Source organism: Balaenoptera musculus, chromosome 1 (assembly GCF_009873245.2).
Source record: "Balaenoptera musculus isolate JJ_BM4_2016_0621 chromosome 1, mBalMus1.pri.v3, whole genome shotgun sequence".
NCBI classification, from domain to species: Eukaryota; Metazoa; Chordata; class Mammalia; order Artiodactyla; family Balaenopteridae; genus Balaenoptera; species Balaenoptera musculus.
The window spans coordinates 12,565,123-12,586,995 of record NC_045785.1 but is presented as its reverse complement, the minus strand read 5'-3'; the positions used below and the strand labels follow the sequence as shown (position 1 = coordinate 12,586,995).

The 21,873-nt window shown below is 44.7% G+C and overlaps 1 protein-coding gene across 1 annotated transcript in view; it reads left to right on the top strand.

Annotated features, from left to right (window-relative positions):
* The window catches only part of SPATA21 (spermatogenesis associated 21), a 34,767-nt gene that overhangs the window by 11,377 nt on the left and 1,517 nt on the right, over positions 1-21,873 (top strand). Inside the window, exons 7-12 of the mRNA XM_036827100.1 lie at positions 498-586; positions 3,616-3,753; positions 5,966-6,037; positions 6,156-6,273; positions 20,255-20,430; positions 21,247-21,424. Of these exons, the coding sequence (XP_036682995.1) occupies positions 498-586; positions 3,616-3,753; positions 5,966-6,037; positions 6,156-6,273; positions 20,255-20,430; positions 21,247-21,424 (771 nt within the window). The remainder of the gene's footprint in view (positions 1-497; positions 587-3,615; positions 3,754-5,965; positions 6,038-6,155; positions 6,274-20,254; positions 20,431-21,246; positions 21,425-21,873) is intronic.

The following is a 21,873-nucleotide window of genomic DNA, read 5'->3' as shown; positions in this document are numbered from 1 at the left end:
GTTGGGTCTTCGTTTCTGTGCGAGGGCTCTCTCCAGTTGCGGCAAGCGGGGGCCACTCTTCATCGCGGTGCGCGGGCCTCTCACTATCGCGGCCTCTCTTGTTGCGGAGCACAGGCTCCAGACGCGCAGGCTCAGTAATTGTGGCTCACGGGCCCAGCTGCTCCACGGCATGTGGGATCTTCCCAGACCAGGGCTCGAACCCGTGTCCCCTGCGTTGGCAGGCAGATTCTCAACCACTGTGCCACCGGGGAAGCCCCTAGGCCCCTTTTTCATTGCCAACCCCCTTTTTCTTTCTAACCCCCTTTAGACTCCCCATACCTCTGCCTTGCTCCTCCTCTGGGTCACTCGTAGACTCTCCTGACCTCTTAAAGCCTCCCCCAGGGTTCCTCCCATGACCCCCTCTGCCCCAGCTCCCCCTCACCCGCCCCTAGCTTTTGGTGCAGGGCCGGGGTGGGTGGCCAGATGTGTGCCCTTTGCCCGGGCTCTGTCCTCTGCAGGCAGGAGCTGGAAGAACACTGCCTCCTGAAGGTGCGTCAGACCTGGGAGGAGAGGTCGGAAGAGCACCTCACACTGAAGCAAGAGAAAGGTGAGGGCGGGCCTGGCCAGGGGAGCCCCTTGCGGGGCAGGCAGAACGCTCAGTCCTTGGGTTTATAAGCCCGGGGTGGGAGATGGGGTTGCTGATCATGCTGCTGCCCTGGTACCCACCCCAGCCCTGCACTTGGCTAGTGGGGTAGAAGGCTGACCCAAACTCTCACACACCGCTGGATCGGGGAGCCAGAATCCTGCTAGGTCCTCTCACTTGGGGTCCAGTTCTCTTCCCTGTTCCAGAGCCACCTGTCTGAATGAATGGAGCAAGCCCTGCAAAGCTCTTTCGTTTTTGGAGACGTTTGTGCCTACCCCAACCCGAGCCCACGCTATTGGTCCTCTGCAGAGGCCACCTGGATGGGACGCAGGGCTCCAGAGCCTCCACCTGTCCTAGACCATCCCTCACCATTTAACAAGACCACCCGCCCTGGACATGTTACTGAATCAAACTGGGGTCTGCTTGCCCACGCGCAGTAAAGTCAGTCTACTGACACCGGGTTGTGGTGAAGGAAAGGGCAGCATTTATTGCAGGCTCCAAGCAAGGAGTCCAGGCAGCCAGCGCTTAAAAGGCCCAAACTCCCTGATGGCTTTCAGGGAAAGGTGTTTAAAGAGAGGGTGAGAGAGAGTGTTGTGGGGTGCGGGATCAGCTCACGGACATTCTTCTGATTGGTTGGTGGTGAGGTAATTGAGAGTTGACATTATCAACCTGGTTCCAACCAGCCTGGGGTCTACGTGCTCTTGGTCAGCATACAGTTAACTTCTTCCACTTGGTAGGGGTTTCAGTATCTGCAAAACAGCTCAAAGGACATGGCTCAGAATATTATCTATAGCCCTTGAGGAGGAACTAAATGTCCTTGACTTTGTTTAATGTCTGAACTATTATTATTTTGTTTAACTTTGTTTAATGTCTGAACTATTATTATTTTGTCTTGTTTGACTGTTTTCCTTTCTTTCTGCATTTTCTCACTTCCCTGATTAAATCCATTCTTTGGAACTCGGGGAAGGCCTAGGAGGCTAAAGTTTTTCTACAAACAAGAAGAGGCAGGCAGAGGACATGGGAGGTGGTGGGGGGTCTGTCCCAGGAAGACCCCATAGGGTCCTGCTCAGTTACACACAGGTCCCCATTTTCCACCACATCCCACCTCCACCAAAAAATTTAAAAGTTCTGAACATCCACCCTGGGTGAGGCACTGTGCCCTTTGCTCCCCATCGTCCTTGGGGTTGGGCCCCGTGATTCCACTTACCTGCGCTTTGAGGAGGAGTGATTGCCACTTCCTCTGGGCTCTGGAGGTGGCCTAATCAGCCATCCACCTCCACTGCCAACCCAGCCACACCTGGCTCTGGCCCTGGATGAGGAGGTGTGTGCCCTCCTTCCACCCTCCGCTCTTCCCCAAAGTCTGGGCCCCAGGAAGGGCCAGAGCGGCCCCTTCTTCTGCCTTCCCTGAATGCGCTCTCTGGCTCCCTAGGACCCCATCCTTGAAGTTCACTCCTTTTAGCATTAAAAGTCTCTAGTCATTTTTGGAGGGGCTTTTCTAGGTCCCGTGCCCACTGCCCCATCTTCTTGAGCTGAGTTCATGGACAATGTGCCACTTTGGCTTAGAGACTCAGCATTGTCCCCAAGACTCAGCCCTGTCTGGTGAGGAAAGAGCTGGCTACCTGCTCTGATGGTCCAAACCACCCTGCATTTGGGATGATCTTACCACCTTTGAGAGCTGTTCAGTTTTCCTTTTTCAGTGTGCCTGCCTGTGGCAGCTCACCACTTAGTCCAACCCTAATCCCAGCCCTACCTCTTCCCCGCATTTCAGTTCTGTTCATCAGAGACTTACTGAGTCTACGATGTGCCAAGCAATGAATTAATACAACCTCTCTGGGAGGGTGTACTGTTGTTCTGTCCATCTTACAGATAAGAAAATTGAGGCTCAGAGAAGTACAGTGACTTGCCCATGGCAACTATATTAGCTTGCTCAGGCTGCCATAATGAAGTACCACAAAATGAGTGGCTTAAAATTTATTTTCTTATAGTTCTGGAGGCTAGAAGTCCAAGATCAGGGTGTTGGTATGTTTGGTTTCTTCTGAGGCCTCTCTCCTTGGCTTGCAGACGTCTGCCTTCTCCCTGTATCCTCACATGGTCTTTCCTCTGTGCACACACATCCCTGGTGTCTCTTGTGTGCCCAAGTTTCCTCTTCTCTTAAGGACACCAGTTAGGTTGGACTAGGGGCCACCCCAATGGCCTCATTTTAACTTAATCACCTCTTTAAAGGTCCTATCTCCAAACATCATCACATTCTAAGATATGGGGGTGGGGTGGTATTAGGGTTTCAACATACGAGTTTAGGCAGCGGGCACAATTTAGCTCGTAACAGCAACCCAGATTCTTAGTAAATGGCAGAGCCCGTCTTATCACTAGGTCTGTTGATTCTAACCTGGATTTTGCTGTGGGCTGTGAAACCAGACACCACACATGTTATGACCAGGACACGACTTTTCTATCAATTGGTGCTGTTCTGGGACTTTCTCAGCATTGTTCCTGGTCCTCTGCTCTGGTCCAGACAAATGAAGCTGTCTTAGAGGCTATGTGTATCCAGATAAGTAACTGCAGATCCCCAAAGCCAAGGCACAGACTCAGAGTCAGAAAGATCTATCTGGTCCTCTAACCTCTGAGCCTCAGTTTCCCCATCTTTACAAGGGAATAAGCATTCTACTCGTACCAGGCTGTTGTAAGAATTAAATGAGAACATGGCTATAAAGAGCTTAGCACAGTGCCTGGCACACAGCAGGGGTGCCCTGAAGTGGGCATGTTCTGATGCAAGGTGAAGGCGGCTAACTAGCTTAGCTTTTGCCACACCAGCTGAGCCCTTGGTCTGACCTTGTACCAGAGAGTGAAGTGAGTCAATGGGCCCACACCCCTCCGCTTTCACTCTTAGTTAAGTTTGTCCCTCCACCCAGCCATGGTGATAGAGAAGGCTGGACAGGGGCTGGTTGGAACGGATGGGATGGATGGTAGAAACATAACCCCACTGCCCACCCCAGCCTTCCGCAGCTACTTTGAGATCTTCAGTGGTCATGGCGAGGTGGATGCACAGAGCCTGGAGAACATCCTGCTCCTCGTGGGCATCTCCCTGACGCCGGCCCAGGTGGAGGATGCCCTGAGCAGTGCTGACATCGATGGTGAGTTGGGGGGAGGTTTCATCCTGAACCCCAGGCAGGGTCAGGTTCATGGGTAGCGTGAGACCTGTGCAGTCACACAGGGCTCTGCGCTTACAAGGTCCTGACTTTGGTTTAATGCTCTGCTGCTGTTACAGTCTAGAAATTCTTGATAATTTTTGAAAGAGGGGCCCTATTCTGCATTTTCATTTTGAACTGGGCCCCACAAATGATGTAGCTGGTCCTGGCCCCAAAGTTAGGGCTCCCTGAGTACCTACTCAGTGCCAGGTTCTGGGGACCCAGAGATGACCAAGACTTATTTCCTGACCTAAGATGTAGGTGATCTCTGAGATCACTCTTTCCGGAGCTTTACATGTGCTTCATCGGACATTCCTCCATGGCTTGGTCACTCATTTTACCAGCTGTATGACCTTGGACAAATCACTGAAGTTCACCAAGTCTCAGTTTCCCCACCTGTAAAACGGGGCTTACAGCAATACCCATCTCACTGGGCTGCTAAAATAATTAAATGAGATAATCTAGGCAAAGCATGGAGCACAACGCTTGGTGCACAGCATGCATCCGGGAGACATTAACTGCTGGTATTATTCATTCACTAAATATTTATTAACTGCCTACTGTGTGTCCACTCCTGTGCTGGGCACTGGGAATAAAGACATGTGTAAGACCTATGAGACCTGCCCTCGAGGTGCTCACACAGTCAATGACACAGAAGGAAGAGTTGCCAAAGGAAGCAGCGCTTAAGGTGGCTTGGAGGAAGGGATCAGGAAGGAAGGCTTCCTGGAGGAGGTGATGCCTGAGCCAAATTGTGAAAGATGAAGCAGGAGTTAGGCAGGGAGAGAGGAAGGAAGAAGGGCATTGCTGGTGGCAAAAATAACCTGGACAAAGGGAATAGGGCACAGGGTGAGAAGCATCACATGTGGTTTGGTTGGCTAGATGCAGGGAACACAGCGGAGCTGTAGGGGGCCTGGGCTCCTGACCTCTGAGTGTCAGCTCTGCTTCCTCCATCACTGCCTGAGCTCGAATCCTCAGGCACAAGCTAAGAATTCACCTCAGCTCGGCCCCTGCATGACCCCAGGCAACAGCCTACTTTTGTCTATGCCTCAGGCCTCATCTGTGACATGGGGATAAGAGTATTAGGTGCCCCCCCCCGCAAGGGTGGCTTTAAGAATTAGAGACCACTCATTAATTTGTCAAGTAGTTCAGAGAACATTTGCCAAGCACCTCTCTGTCTTAAGCCCTGAAGACACAGTGCAGAACAAAACAGCCAGTTCCTGTCTCCCAGAGCTTCAGTTAAATCCCAGATCTTATGAGTGTGTGGTTCAAGTACTAGGGTTCTATGAGAGTGTCCAACAGGGGGTCTGACCTGCACTGGTCTGACTTCCCTAAGGAAGTGATGGTCAAGGGGGAGCATTAAGTGAATGAATTGGAGGGAATTCCTTGGCAGTCCATTGGTTAGGACTCCGCGTTTTCGACTCTGCGTTTTCACTGCCGGGGCCCGGGTTCAATCCCTGGTTGGGGAACTAAGATCCTGCACGGCCACAACAAACAAACAAAAAACAAACAAACAAACAAAAAAAGTTGGAGGGTGGTGGAGAGAATTCTAGGAAGAGGAAGCAGCACGCGCAAAGGCCCGCAACAGGGAAGAATGTGGCCCCTGGTGGGAGAGCAGGTTAGCGTTAAGGAGTTTGGTACCAGGTGAGGCTGGAGACAGGTAACAGGCAGGTCTAGCAGGGCTTTGAAGGCCGAAGTGGGAAAATTGTAGGTACAAATATGTTCTCATGCAGAGACTAGCACACTGTAATAAGAGTTGCTGACATTTAATGAGCGTATATTATATGCATGGCCCTATTCTGAGCACGTTGCCTCAATTTCTCTCCCATGAGAAAGGTGTTATGGTCATCCTCACCCTATAGATGAGAAAACTAGGGCTTAGTGGGGTTAAGAGACTTTGCCAAGGTCACAAAGATAGTAAGTGGTACACCTATGACATGAACCCAGTCTGCTGCTTCCAGGAACTTCTGGGAGCTTCTAACTCAGGAGATTTTAATTTTCACCTTCTACTTTCCTGTGTGCACCACGCTCTCTGCATTGAATATGCGTTACTTTTATAATCAAACCCAATGAGTAAATGCTAATAACCGTGCCTGGGTCGCAATGCCCGAGCCTGCTCTGAAAGGTCCCTGGCCACCCTGTATTCTTCTGGCCTCCACAGGAGACGGCCACGTGAACTTCAAAGACTTCTTGGCTGTGATGACAGACACCAAGCGCTTCTTCTGCTCTGTGGGTGAGCAGGGGTGAGCCCAGGGCACTCAGAGCTGGGAGGAGGGGCCAGGTGGCTGCTGGGGCCGTTAGGCATCCAGGGCTGTTAAGTGGTAACGGCAGCCACCATCCCACGTCCCCAGAAGAGAAGGCCCTGACGGACACGGCTCCCCCAAACCCCCGCACTCTGCTCTTTGAGATCCTGTCCCTGCTGGTGGAGATGCTGGCCTTACCTGAGGCAGCCTTAGAGGAGATCACCAGGTGAGTAGGACTGGCTGTTGGGAGTGGAGGGTTGCGGACACAGAAATGGCACCTAGCGTTTTGGCAGCTGAGGACTTTCGATAATTAGGACTCTCAGTTGCCAGTGAAACCCACATAAAACTGGCTTACACAACAGGGGAATGTACTGGCTCGCATCACTTCTCAGGGCCTCAGGAATGGCTGGATCTAGGAGACCAGATGATACCATTCAGGCTTTATCTCTCCTGCTCATCTCTGCATTAGCTTCAAGCTCAGCGAGGCTCTTCCCACAGTGGGAAGGATGGCAACCGGCAGCCTCTACTCTACTCATACCCTCCTTGTTTTGCAACCTCAGCAGCAAGAGGAATACCTTCTTGCAGTACTCATACAGCAGTCCCAGAAAGGGAATGTGATAGGGCCTGTCTAGCGCTAGAGAACACGAGGTGGAAGCCTCCCCGTGTTGCCAGAGTGGGCTAGTGGGTGGTTAGTGGTTCACCTAAGGAAGAGACGGCCGTGTACAAAAACAACATGAACATTCGAGGGCTAGAAGCAGAGGGTCAAGGCAGAATGGCCCACCTGGTCTCGCTTGCAGCACACAGAAGCTTGTCCCTATCGCTCAGAAAGTTGGATCATTTTTTCCTGCAACAGACCAGGCTTTTTCGGCAGGGGCTGGAGGAGGGAGAATGACCGCAGGCTGTTCCACTAATACCAACTTAGCAAACCCCAAAGACAAGAGATCTTTCTTCCTCCCGGCATCTATAAATCACTAAACATATATAACTCTGAAGACGACAAATGTATAATTTTAAAAGCAATAAAACAAATTCCCAGCTATCAATTTCTCCAGTTTAAAAATAGATAATTCCAGTAATCTTGAAGCCCTTGTGTGCCCTACCCCAATCACAAAGTACTTTCTCCCTAACAAGAACCAACCCTTATTCCTTTGCTTTTTGTTTTAAAATTTCACTGCTTATTTCTTCCCTTATCGTTTATTGAAAATTTCATACATATGGCAAAGTTAAAAGAACTTTACAGTGAACATTTATATACCCACCACCTAGATTCTACTGTTGCCATTTTACCATAGTTCTTTTGCCATGCTTCTATCCCTCTATCTGTTCATCGATCTGTATTATTTTTTTATTCATTTCAAAGTAAATGATAGTTATTTCCCTCTAAATACTTCAGCATACATGGCATTACCTAATGATCAATATTTGTATAGAGTTTCCCCCCCCGCATATTGTGAGGTATAATGTACATTCAGTGAAATGCACAGATCTTAAGTGTATCGTTGAATGGGTCTCAACACATGCCCACACCCCAGCAACCTGAACCCCTTTCAAGATATACAGAACTTTACCATCATTCCAGAAAGTGCCCTCATGACCCTTCCCAGTTGGTCCCTGAACCGCCCCCCCGCCCAGAGGCAATCACTCTTCTAATTTTTTTTTTCCATTACAGATTGGTTTTGCCTGTCTGACAACTTCATATAAATGGAAACAAACCGTATATGTCATTAGTGTCTAGCTTCTTTCACTCAGCATAATGCTTCTGAGATTCATCCATGTTGCTGTGGGCAGCAACGGTTCACTCCTTCTTATTATTGTATCCCATTGGATGAATATACCACAGTTCATTCATCCATCCTTTCATGGGTAGATTTCTGAGCTGTTTTCAGTTTGGGGTTATAATGAGTAAAGCTGCTATTAACATTTTTGTACAAGTCTTTGTGTGGACATATATTTTGTTACTTGGGTAAATACCCAGAAATGGAATTGCTGGGTCATAGGATAGGTGTATTTTACTTACAAGAAACCGCCAGACTTTTTTATCTAAGTGATTCTACCATTTTACACTCACATCAACAATGTACCAGAGTTCCAGTTGCTCCACATCTTGTGCAAATCCATACTGTCAGTCTTGCTAGTTTCAGTCAGTCTGGTGGATATGCAGTGGCACTTTTTTTTTAATAAATTTTATTTACATATTTATTTATTTATTTATTTAGGCTGCGTTGGGTCTTTGTTGCTGCGCGCGGGTTTTCTCTAGTTGTGGTGAACGGGAGCTACTCTTCGTTGCGGTGTGCGGGCTACTCATTGCAGTGGCTTCTCTTGTTGCGGAGCACGGGCTCTAGGCACATGGGCTTCAGTAGCTGTGGCACGTGGCCTCAGTAGTTGTGGCACACGGGCCCTAGAGCACAGGCTCAGTAGTTGTGGCGCATGGGCTTAGTTGCTCCGCGGCATGTGGGATCTTCCCGGACCAGGGCTCGAACCCGTGTCCCCTGCATTGGCAGGCGGATTCTTAACCACTGTGCCACCAGGAAAGCCCTGCAGTGGCACTTTTAAATTTTGACTCACACTTGTTTGTATTCCTGAATACTTTATTGTTTAGCTTTCCATATTTTTTACCTCTATTGGAGTGGACTCATAAGTCCTCTGTTACTTGCTTTTTCTTCTCAGTGTTATGTATTTGTGACTCATCCATGTTCTTATGCATAGCTGTAGATCATTTATCATTTTCACTGCTACATACTATTATCTGGTATGACTACTTCACAATATATGTATTTGTTCTGCAGATGGACATTAGGTCTATGTTCAGTTTCCAGCCATGGTAGAAACACTGTTAATATTTTGTATATGTCTCCAGGATACCTGGGCAAGAGTTTCTCCAGAGCAGCAGTTTTAAAACTTTTTGGTCTAGGAAACAGTCAATATTTTCTATATATGAACTTAAAACTGAGAGATCTAAAAAATATCTATTAATTTATTTAACAAAGATAATCCCATTACATGTTAATGTTAATTTTAAATGAAAAAATAACAATATTTTCCAAAACAAACAAACAAGAAAGTTAATGAGAAGAATGGCATTGCTTTACAATATTGAGAATCTCTTCAGTGTCTGGAACAAAAGAAGTTGGCTGGATTTTCCTATATGCTTCTGCATTCAATCTGTTGCAATCTGTCATTTTGGTTGAAGTATATGAAGAAATCCGGCCTCACACAAATATGTAATTGGAAAAAGTATTTTAATAGCCTTTTCATTTAATATCCCACATATCATGGAGGTATTTTTCTTTGATAGTACACCAAACTTGACGAGCAGTAGTGTCTTAAAAGTTGGTTGCAATATGGAATCTGAAGCCATATCTGTGAACTGTTCGTTGTACTCTTTTTTTAAAAAAATATTTATTTATTTATTTGGTTGCGTGGGGTCTTAGTTGCGGCCAGCAGGCTCCTCAGTTGCAGCTCCAGGGCTCCTTAGTTGTGGCAGGAGAACTCTTAGTTGCAGCATGCATGTGGGATCTAGTTCCCTGACCAGGGATCGAACCCAGGTCCCCTACATTGGGAGCAGAGTCCTATCCACTGCACTGCCAGGGAAGTACCCTCGTACTCTTTTAAATAAAAATCTATTGGTCTGTTTTGTAGTTTAAATGGATCTTTTCCCATGAATGGCTTTTGTAACATGCATTGTTCATTTAGAACATATTGCGTATCTTCTAAATGTTGACACGTTTCATTGTAGTTATTCTATATATTATACGTATAATTATTAATATCACCCCTAATGTCAGAAAAGTCTTTATGGAATTCCCTGACGGTCCAATGGTTAGGACTTGGCACTCTCACAGCTGGGGCCCAAGTTGGATCCTTGGTTGAGGAACTAAGATTCCACAAGCCACGTGGCACGGCCAAAAATAAATAAATAAATAAAATAAAGTCATCCTTGCTTAAAAAAATTTTTTTTTTTGGGCTTCCCTGGTGGCGCAGTGGTTGAGAATCTGCCTGCCAATGCAGGGGACACGGGTTCGAGCCCTGGTCTGGGAAGATCCCACATGCCGCGGAGCAGCTGGGCCCGTGAGCCACAATTACTGAGCCTGCGCATCTGGAGCCTGTGCTCCGCAACAAGAGAGGCCGCAATAGTGAGAGGCCCTCGCACTGCGATGAAGAGTGGCCCCCGCTTGCCACAACTAGAGAAAGCCCTCGCACAGAAACGAAGACGCAACACAGCCATAAATTTAAAATAAATAAATAAATAAATAACTTAAAAAAAAAAAAAAAGATCAATTTGGTTATTAAAAAAAAAAAAATTTTTTTTTTTTAAATATTAGAAGTGTTGTGTGAGGCTACAGTTCACTCATTTGACTGTTATAAACTATTCTGTGTATGAACATGCATATGATGCATGCTTATTATAATGGATTTTTTAAAATTTTATTTTTATTTATTATTTATATTATTTTGGCTGCACTGGGTCTTCATTGTGGCACGTGGGCACTCAGGCTCTTCGTGGCGGTGCACAGGCTCTCTAGTTGCAGTGTGTGGGCTCTAGAGCACTTGGGCTTAGTTGCAGTATGTGGGGATCTGAGTTCCCTGACCAGGTATCAAACCCGGGACCCCTACGTGGGGAGCTCGGAGTCTTAACCACTGGACCACCAGGGAAGTCCCATGATAATGGATTTGTTTTCCCAAATTCTAATTTTTTACTTGAAAGCTTTAATTTTGTCATAGGTAACAAATGCTGTCAGTTGTTTTCCTCGAAAGGATGGGCTAACTTCATCCATTTTCAAGAAAATATCCGCCAAAATACACAAGGCTGCATAACCATAGTTTGTCCTTTTTTCAAGTAAAAAATGACATTTAGTGTGTAGGGGAGGTAAAATTTTCCTTTACCCTCTTAGAGCTTCCAGCTGGGACTTATGTAAGACAGACTAACAGGAGAAAAGCATACAAGTTTAACTTACACGCACATGGGAGCCCTGACAAGAATAATGAAGACCCAAAGAACTGACAAGGCCAAGGGGCTTGCATACAAGGTTAAAAAAAGAGCAGCAGCTGTAGAAAAGTAACTAAAATATATGGGCAGGGGCTTCCCTGGTGACGCAGTGGTTAAGATTCCGCCTGCCAATGCAGGGGACATGGGTTCGAGCCCTGGTCCAGGAAGATCCCACATGCCGCGTAGCAACTAAGCCCGTGTGGCACAACTACTGAACCTGTGCTCTAGAGCCCACGAGCCACAACTACTGAGCCTGTGTGCCACAACTACTGAAGCTCGCGCACCCAGGGCCTGTGCTGTGCAACAAGAGAAGCCACCGCAATAAGAAGCCCGCGCACCGCAACGAGGCGTAGCCCCCGCTCACTGCAACTAGAGAAAGCCCGCACGCAGCAACGAAGACGCAACGAAGACCCAGCGCAGCCAAAAAAAAAAAAAATATATATATATATATATATGCAGAATGAGGAAGATAAGAGTTATTTTAACCATGTCTGTTTGTAGAGTTCTCTTGGCCTGGACTCTTTTTTTTGTTTTTTTCTTTGGCCACACCACACGTATACACTGGCCCGCAGCAGTGAAAGCGCGGAGTCCTAACCACTGGACCACCACGAAACTCCCTCTTCCTCTCTTGTGATAAGAATGTTTCTTCCTCCTGGTTCAGGGAGGGCAGCTTTCACCTGGGAATTTTGTCTCCTGCTTTTAGAAAGAAAAAGTCAGTGGACCCTTCTTGCATCTACTGTTTTTCAAGTGCCTTTAACTCAAAATAACCAACATGCCGAAGTGGCACATATTGGGGTGGCATGTCCTAAACGCCTTCATTTCCTCCATCTGGCACTTCCCTAGAAGTTTCATCTATTAAAAGCTGAGTTGGTGGCCGTGGAGAAAAAGTCGGGTTAGAAGTTGCAAAGAGATCTGTGAAAGGGGGAGGAAAACATAGATCGGAACAAGCAGAAAAGAACAAATCTAAGCACATGATCCTGTATTTGCCTGGATCCATCGCTTAGTCCTGAGAACAGGTCAGTTCAGTGACAGTCGGAGCTCATTTTAGGAGGTGATGGTATAGGTGGGAGTAGGGCACCCACCTAACTTAGGCCTTTATATGGTGAGCTGCTAGCAAGCATTTAATGAGGGGCATTTCTTTGGAAACAAAAGAGAAACAGAGGTTAATGGTTAGAATAAATTGTAAACTCAGTTTTTGAGGCCAGAGGGCAGTTAATTGTGAGATTCTTACATGTCAGGTTCAAAGCATCTTTAGATGGTGGATTGAGGGACTTCCCTGGCGGTCCAGTGGTTGAAACTCTGTGCTTCCACTGCAGGGGGCACGTGTTCGATCCCTGGTTGGGGAACTCGGATCCTGCATGCCGCACAGTGGCCAAAAAAAGATGGTGGAGTGAGGCTATCTGGTGGCTCTCTGATGAATTTTCTGGCTTGCTGTTTGAATGTCTTTGGTGATGGCATTGGGTGTTCCAGTGAACTAACAGCAGCAGCAGGCATACAGGGTTGTTATACATGATCTGTTGCAGTGATTTTTTCTTTTTGAAGTTTACATTAAGTCGCTTTAGCTTGCAGGGCATTGAGAAAAGGGCAGTTCTAGTTTTCAGTGATGCCAGGTCAGGAGGGTGGGGGGAAACTAGAAATGTTGATTACTAGAAATGTTGATTACTAGAAACGTTGATTCACTTTGTGAATACACAAAGTGGCAGGAGCCAGTTTATAAAGAGGACAAAAAGCTCAAAGTAAGTGAACTGTTCAACAACCTACAAAGGTGTGTTATAGTTTTTATTGAAACATAGAATTTTTCTCTCCACAATCAGTTCCATTTTTATCGGATAATCAGAGTAAGACTAATTTGTAAAACTTTTTTTGTTATTGAAGTGTAGTTGATTTACAATGTTGTGTTAGTTTCAGGTGTACAGCAAAGTGATTCAGATCTATACACATACTAATATATATAATAGTGTGTGTATATATATATATTAGTGTGTGTGTGTATGTGTGTGTGTGTGTATATATATATATATATATATATATATATATATATATATATATATATATATATTAGTTTCTTTGCGGACAAATCAGTAAAGTATCAGAAATCACAAAGAGTTCCCTGGTGGCCTAGTGGTTAGGATTTGGCACTTTCACTGTGGAGGCTTGGGTTCGATTCCTGGTCCAGGAACCAGCCCACAAGCTGCACAGCGCGGACAAAATACAAAAAGAAATAAAAATTAAAAAAGAAAAAAAGAAATCACAGAGACAAAGAACCTAGAAAGTTAAACATATGGCTCTCTCCATTCTTTTTTACTTTTAATTTACTGTCATGGTTGACATACATCAAACAATGCACTTTAATTGTACATTTTGTTCTTAGGTTGAATTCATAGCATTATAATGTTAAGCATCTGGTAGAGGTAACATATGCTTGTTTAACTAGTCTTAATTTATATAAGCTTTTTTTCCTTTCTTTAAGCCAATTAAGTACAGCTCTCTTACAAGTTAATTTTTATCAATACCATCTGGAGTAGAAAAACATTACATACATATTATATATATATATATATATATATATATGCATACGTAAACATGCAAGACCCAATGCAGCAAAAATAAATAAATAAATAAATAAAATAAATCTATTAAAAAAAAGGAACTCGTTTCATTTCTGGTGGGAATGCAAAATGGTACAGCCACTTTGGAAGACAGTTTGGTGGGGTTTTTTAAATAATTAATTAATTAATTAATTAATTTTTGTCTGCATTGGGTCTTCGTCGTTGGGACTTCGTTGCTGCACATGGGCTTTCTCTAGTTGTGGTGTGCGGGCTTCTCATTGTGGTGGCTTCTCTTGTTGTGGAGCTTGGGCTCTAGGTGCGTGGGTTTCAGTAGCTGTGGCATGCGGGCTCTAGAGCACAGGCTCAGTAGTTGTGGGGCACAGGCTTAGTTGCTCTGCGGCATGTGGAATCTTCCCGGACCAGGGATCGAACCCGTGTCCCCTGCACTGGCAGGCAGATTCTTAACCACTGTACCATCAGGGAAGTTCCAGTTTGGTGGTTTCTTACAAAACTAAACAAACTCTTACAATATGATCCAGCAATTGTGCTCCTTGGTATTTACCCAAATGAATTGAAAACTTAGTCCACACAAAATTAACTGTGCTACACCTATACAGTGGAATATTCAGCACTAATAAGGGCCATCAAACCATGAAAAGACAGAGGAAACTTAAATGCATATTGCTACCTGAAAAAAACTGATCTCAAAAGGCTACATACTTTACAGTTCCAACTATGTGACATTCTGGAAAAGACAAAACAATGGAGACAGTAAAAAGATCAGTGCTTACTGGAGTGAGGGGAGAGGGAGGGAAGTGGAGCACAGATTTTTAGAGCAATGGAACTATTCTGTATTACCATAATGGTAGATACATGTCGTTTCACATTTGTCACAACTCATACAATGTACAACACTATGAGCGAACCCTAAGGTAAACTATGGCCTTATGGTAATAATGATATGTCAGTGTAAGTTCATCAGTTGTAACAAATGTACCACTCTGGTGGGAGATGTTGATCATGGGGGAGTCTGTGGGTGTGTGGGGGGGAAGGGCAGCGGGTATATGGGAACTCTCTGTACTTTCTACTCAATTTTCTGTGAATCTAAAAAAGTCTATCAAAAAAAACTTAGTTAAGAAAAAAAAATACACTATAAATAGAAGGTACCCCCCCCCAAATTAATTGACCATATACACTTGGGTTTACCTCTGGATTCTTTATTCTCTTCCTGTGTCTATATTTCTGCAAATACCACATAGGTCTTGATTACTGCAGCTTTATAGTAAGTATTCAAATCAGGTAGAGTAAGTCCTCCAAGTTGTTCTTTTTCAAAGAGTTCTAGATCCTGTTCTATTCTAGGTCCTTTGCATTTCTATATAAATTTTAGAATCAGTTTGTCAATCTCTATAAAAGAGCCTGCTGGTATTTTGTTGGGATTGCATTGAATCTATACGTTCATTTTGGGAGAAACGACATCTTAATAATAACAAGTCTTTCAGTCCATGAACATGGTATAACTCTTCACTTATTTAAGTCTCTAATTTCAGCAGGATTTTGTAGTTTTCAAGATGTAGATCTTTTACATGTTTTGTTGAATATATCCACGAGTAGTGATAAGGTGCTGAGAGTTAAGACCTCTGCAAAGCATGAGAGTTCATGGTTAAGAAGCTTTAAAAAATATATATATCCATAAGTATTTCATATTTTATACTGTTGTAGATGTTTCCATTTTCCAATTGCTCATTGCTGGTATTATAGAAGTATAGCTTATTGTTGTATATTGATCTTGTATCCTATGACCTTGCTAAACTCACTTATTAGTGCTGGTAGCTTTTTATAATAGATTTAAGATTTTTACACACACAATGATGTCATCTGTGAAAAAAGCTTTACTTCTTCCTTTCCAATCCATTAGCATTTATTCCTTTTTCTTGTTTTTTATTTTTTTTACAGCCAAAGCTGCTGAAACCCCTTCTTTAACCAAATTCTCATTATAAAGGCTATTTTTAAAAAATTTTTATTTATTTATTTATTTATTTATTTATGGCTGTGTTGGGTCTTCGTTTCTGTGCTAGGGCTTTCTCTAGTTGCGGCAAGTGGAGGCCACTCTTCATCGCGGTACGCGGGCCTCTCACTATCTCGGCCTCTCTTGTTGTGGAGCACAGGCTCCAGACGCGCAGGCTCAGTAATTGTGGCTCACAGGCCCAGTTGCTCCGCGGCATGTGGGATCTTCCCAGACCAGGGCTCGAACCCGTGTCCCCTGCATTGGCAGGCAGATTCTCAACCACTGCGCCACCAGGGAAGCCCCCTTTTTCTTGTTTTATTACTCCGGCTAAGACCTTAAGTAAAACAAAAGTGATGACAGCAAACATTTTTGCCTTGTTCCTGATCATGGGGGAAGCAATCAATCTTTCGCCATTAAGCTTGATTTTAGCTATAGGATTTTTGTAGATACTTTTATCATGTTGAGGAAGTTCCTTTCTATTTCTAGTTTGCTGTGAGTTTTTATTATGAATGGGAGTTGAATTTTGTCAAATGCTTTTTCTGCATCTTGAGATGATTACAAGGTTTTTCTCTTACATTCTGTTAATATAGTAGATAAAACTGATTTTTCAATGTAAAATGTATTCTTTGGAAAAACTCCACTTAGTTGTAATGTATTACCCTTTTAATATATTATTGGATTCAACCTGCTATTTTGTTAAGAATTTTGGCACCTATGTTCAAAGGAGATGTTGGTCGTTAACTTACTTTTTGGGTGATATCTAGCGTTCCTGTTAGTATAATGCTGGCATCATAAAATGAGTTACGTGTTCTCATATCCTGAAAGAGTTCATGAAATCTTGGTATTCAGTCTCCTCTAAAGGTTTGATAGAACTTACAGTGAAGCCGCTTGGACCTTGTTTTCTTTGTGGGGAGGTTTTTTTGTTTGTTTTGTTTTAATTGAAGTATAGTTGATTTACAATGTTTCAGGTGTATAGCAAAGTGATTCAGTTACATATATACATATATTCTTTTTCAGATTCTTTTCCACTATAGGTTATTACAAGATATTGAATATATTTCCCTGTGCTATACAGTAGGTCCTTGTTCTTTATCTGTTTTCTATATAGTAGTGTGTATATTTTAACCCAAACTCCTAATTTATCACCCCCCCCTTACTCCTTTGGTACCAATTAGTTTGTGTTCTATGTGAGTTTATTTCTGTTTTGTAAATAAGTTCATTTATATCATTTTTTAATATTCTACATGTAGGTGATATCATATGATATTTGTCTTTTCTCTGACTTACTTCACTTGGTATGATTATCTCTAGGTCCACCCATGTTGCTGCAAAAGGCATTATTTCATTCTTTTTTAATTCCATTTTATATTTTATCATCTTTATCCAGTCCTCTGTTGATGGACATTTGGGTTGCTTCCATGTCTTGGCTATTGTAAATAGTTCTGCTATGAACATTGGAGTGCATGTATCTTTTTAAATTAGAACTTTCATCTTTTCCAGATATATGCCCAGGAGTGGGATTGCTAGTTCATATGGTAACTCTATTTTTAGTTTTTAAAAGAACCTCCATACTGTCTTTCATAGTGGCTGCACCAATTTACGTTCCCACCAATAACGTAGGAGGGTTCCCTTTTCTCCACACCCTCTCCAGGCTTTCTCTTTCTTCTTGGGTATTTTTGGCAGTTACTTCTACATAATATGGATGTACTACAATATTTTGGTTAATGATTTTTAGACTTGTGTCTACTGACTTCTTGTTATGGTAAGAATTTAGCTGTCTGATACAACTATCCCCTCAGCTCCTCCTTCCCCATTCAAATATATTATCAATTTTACTAAATATTTGGGGTTTCTAATATTATGGCTACACAATTATTCATAGCTGAGCATTTTTTATATAATGATTTCATTTCCTTTCTTGTTTTTTTTTTTATTTCCTAAAAGTTGACAATTGCCTTGATTTTTTTTTTCTTTGTATTCATTGACAATTCTTGTACCTTCCTAGAGCTTTGTTTTCCTTGGAGGCATTTTCTAAGTAATTCCATTCTTCTCATTTTTGGATTAATTTCTTCTTAGGCATGCTACAGAGCCGTCATCTTGGGAGTTTGTTGTCATCCTAGGAATTCTTTCTTCCTTTGCTCTGGAATTCTGTCTACTGGATCACATGTCTTACTTTTTCTTGGTTTGCTTACTCTTTCTTGGTTTGATTTGCTTTAAAAAAAAAAAAAAAAATGGGAGCATGTTTCACCAGTAGCTTTTTGGGGTTAGAAAGGCAGTAATTCAGCGACAGGTATGGGAATGCCAGCCCTTGAAATTTCTGTCTTTTAAGCTATAGTGATCCAATCTAAACTGGCTGTCCTCTATGGCAGTTGCACTGCCATTGTGGGATCTCCCTTCACCATCTTCCTTTAACTTTTGTCTTTCTCCTGTGTTAGATCTCTTATTTTCTGTATGTATATCTTCCTTTTCTTTTTTGGTTTATGCCCTCATTTTGGAAGAACATGCCCTCCAGTACCTTCTTGAGAAAGGATGCATGGAAGGCAAGAGTTTTGAGATTTTGTATGTCTACAAAAGTGTTTGATTCTACCATCACACTTACTGAATAGTTTAGCTAGGTATAGAATTCTAGATTAGTGTATTCATTAAGGAATAGACCCCAATGTACTATAGTTAAAACAATATAGTTTATTTCTCTCATATTGATGGCTTGGAGGAAGCAGGCAGGAAGGCAAGGTTGCTCAAGCACCCAGTTTCTTTCCCACTTATTCTTCCACCATTCCCTAGGTCAATCCTAAGCCAATTTACCAGCAACACATCTAAATTCAAGCCCACAAGAAGGGGAAGGAGAGGAAGTAGAGAACAAGCAATTTCCTTTAAAATTGTGACCAAGAAAGTTACACACACTCTGCTCATGTCCTGTTGGCACCTGTGGGGTGAAGTTATTTTCTAATCCATCTTTTTACTCAGGATGTTGCCTTTTCAGGTTCTAATTTTACACAGGGGTCTAGAGCCAGTCTCCATTTGAGGGCTCTGGTATTCATTTTCTATTTTCTCTGTGTGAAGCTCATTAAAACCCAAAATTCCAGGCTTCAGGGATAGGCAGAGGCCCTAGCAGAGCCCCCCGCTTAAGCCCTAAGGGCTTCCTGACACTCTGAGTAGCATGCCTACCCTTCATCACTGCCTACAAAGTCCCAGGTAGTCTGGCCCTCCCATCTTGCTGCCCATTTCTACCCCCTTCTCCCTCACACACAAGCTCTAGCCCCTCTGTTCCTAGAGCTCACCAAGCTCTTTCGCACCTCCTGGCCTTTTCGCAAGCCATTCCCTCTGCCTGAAAGAGGCTTCTTCCCAATATCCACTTAGCTTGCTTCCTCCCCTCATTTTGCTCAAATGCCACCACCTCGAGACTTTCACTGACTACTGTGGACAAAATAGCTCATCACTACCTCCTACTCAGCTTTTACTTTCTCTCAGAACACCCATCACTCCTCACATGGTACCATAATTTATTTACTTGTTCATGGTCTGACTCTCCTACTAGATATGTGCCTAGGTAGTTGATTTAGAAAGTGATACTAGGGAGCAGAAGTGAGGGAAGGGACATGAACACAGAAGGAGGATAAGCCAGTACAATGATGTACTACTGAGTCAACCATCCCCAGGCTCTTCTGAGGAGACTATGAATGATGGCTCAGAACCGTCAGGGGAAGAGAGAGGAGCCTGTATACCTCAGCTGCTGGTTCCTTTGTCAAGGGTGCCCCACACAGGTGTTTAACTCCCCTGCACTTCTGGGGCGCATATGTGTCAGAGAGGCTCTGGAGCAAGCAGCAGGAGGTTAAGACCTGAGGTGAGACTGTGCCAGGTTGCCCCTGTGCAGAGCTGGTTGAGGCCCACGTAGAAGTGGTTGCTGTGACAGTGGCTGGAGTAAGAGGTGGGGCTGAGAGATGACACAAGGACCTTATATGAATATCTCCTGCACTGCTCTTTCCCAAGCATTTAGGTGAGTGGCCAGCATACAGTAAACACTCAATAAATATTTGAATGAATGAATGAATGGTGCTGCAGTCTAGTGGGGAAAAGGCAAGTAGTGATGAGTTAAGAATATTAAGTGGGCTGTGATAGGGTTAAGTACAAGTTGTCAGGGGGCCTATAGTGGGAGCCTAACTCGTCTATTGGAGGAGAGAGGACTTTCTGGAAGAGATGGCCCTTAAGCTGCAATCTGGAAGATGAGGAGAAGTTAACTGCACAGCTGGCTTACAAAGCACTTGCACATCTAAGTAAAAATACCAGTGACAGAAATCATGGGCAACATTTACCATGCTCTTTCCTTGAGTCAATTTGCTGAATGCTTAATGGGTCTTGTTATTTAATCTTTGTTTTTAACCTTATAAAAACATTGACCGATCTGCTTAGAGAAGTCAAGTGACTTCCAGTGACCGGTAGAGATAACCATTTCCCCCCACTTTACATAGGCGTGACTGAGGCCCAGAGCAGGGCAGTGACTCGCCCACAGTCACAGGAAGTTAATGGTTGAGCCAAGACTAAAACCCAGATCTCTTGTGGCCCTGCTCTTGAGCTGGCCAGACAGAACAGGGGCTCAGGAAGAGTAAGGGAGGAGGAGGGTGAATTAAACACGGCCGGGCTGAGCTGGGTGGCACTGCCTCCCCAGCTATTACCAGAAGAAGCTGAAGGAAGGCACCTGTAAGGCCCAAGAGATGGAACCGGCCATTGGCCGGCTGCGGTCCCGGAAGAAGCTTCCCTACAACCCGCAGCAGGCAGACACCTTGGAAGTCCCAGAACGAAGAGCCCTCAGGATCCTGAGCCAGCTGAAGCAGCAGAACTATGGTGAGGGCCCTGGGTGCCCACACAGCCAGGCCCAGGAGCTGAGACATGGTTTCCCACTTTGGGCTTAACTGTGTGCCATCAGCCAGCTGGCTGATAATCACCACCCATCTCCAGCCTTTCACACACTCTTTCCCCTGAGCCTTAGCCCTGAGCACAGGTTGGTCCCAAGAGCCTGGACTGAGAAGGAAGAGTGCTTAGCAATCCCACCTCATCATTTATTGAGCACCCTCTGGGGTCACTCACTGTGCTAAGCCCTTTGCAGACGTGCTAGAATTTAATCCTCATAATCACATATTTACCCCACGTATTCACGATGAGAAAGCTGAAGTTTAAGCAACTTGCCCAAGGCCCCACAGCTAGCATGTGTCAGAAAGGGGAGTTTATACCCAGGTCTGACTCCAAAACCTGTGCCCTTTTCTCTGGGCAAGGTTGCCTCCCCATAATAGTAGACTTCTACTGTGTGCCAAGTGATGGGCTAGAAGCTTTCCAGAGTCTTTAGAGTGTGCCTATCAGACTCTGCCAGGACTCATCCCAAAGACATGTGCTCCTTTTTAAGCAGGTATTAGCCCTTACACTGTTCTCAGCATTTAGCTGAGTGCTTTGCCTATATTATCCCTTTAATCCTCATCATCAACTCTGAGGTGGATACCACCATCAGCTCTAGCTTATGCAGAAGCTCAGAGAGGTTAAGTGACTTGCCCAAACCCACCCAGGTCGTTATGTGGCAAAGCTGGGATTTCACATGGGTCTTCGTGCCTCCCAGGGCTGGACGTGCTCTGAAACATTCCCCTCTCCTGCCTCTTCCACCTTTGCCAGCTGCCAACCTGCAAAGCCCCTATGCCCAGGTGCCTTGCATCCCGCTCTGCCCGCGGCTGGACAAGAATACGGTCCACCGGAAGCAAGGCAGCCACTATGTGCTGGAGCTGTGTACCCCCACCAGCCTGGGCCCTGACACCTGTAGCCTCTTCTTCCAGACTGGATCTCAAAGAAGCAGGTGGGTACCCAGAGGGCAGGGACCCCAGCCCAGGCCCATCCACCTCCTTCCTTATGAAGTCCCTGGCCTAACCCAAGGGGAATCCATCCTTCCAAGAGATGCCTCAGAGACTGTTGTTCCAGGGAGGAAAAAGGGGAAAGGATGGAAGGGGGAAGAAACTAACCTTTGAGAGTCTGTGTACCAGGTAGACTGTTCCTAAGTCAGGGTACTTACGCCTTTCTGTGCCCGGGACTCGGTAGCACTACCTGCCTTTCTCATGCAGGGGGTTTAAGTCCTTTGCCCGAGTCTGATTCCATGTTAGGAGTAGTAGGAAACAGGCTTAGCAGCTGGGTGGAGGGAAGCTTCCCCTGCAGCAGTCCTCTTCCAGGCATCCTGGGATAAAAGAACACTGGACTTGGAATCAGGCCTCTGAGCCCGACTGCTGGCCCCATCACCTCCCTGGGAAGGAC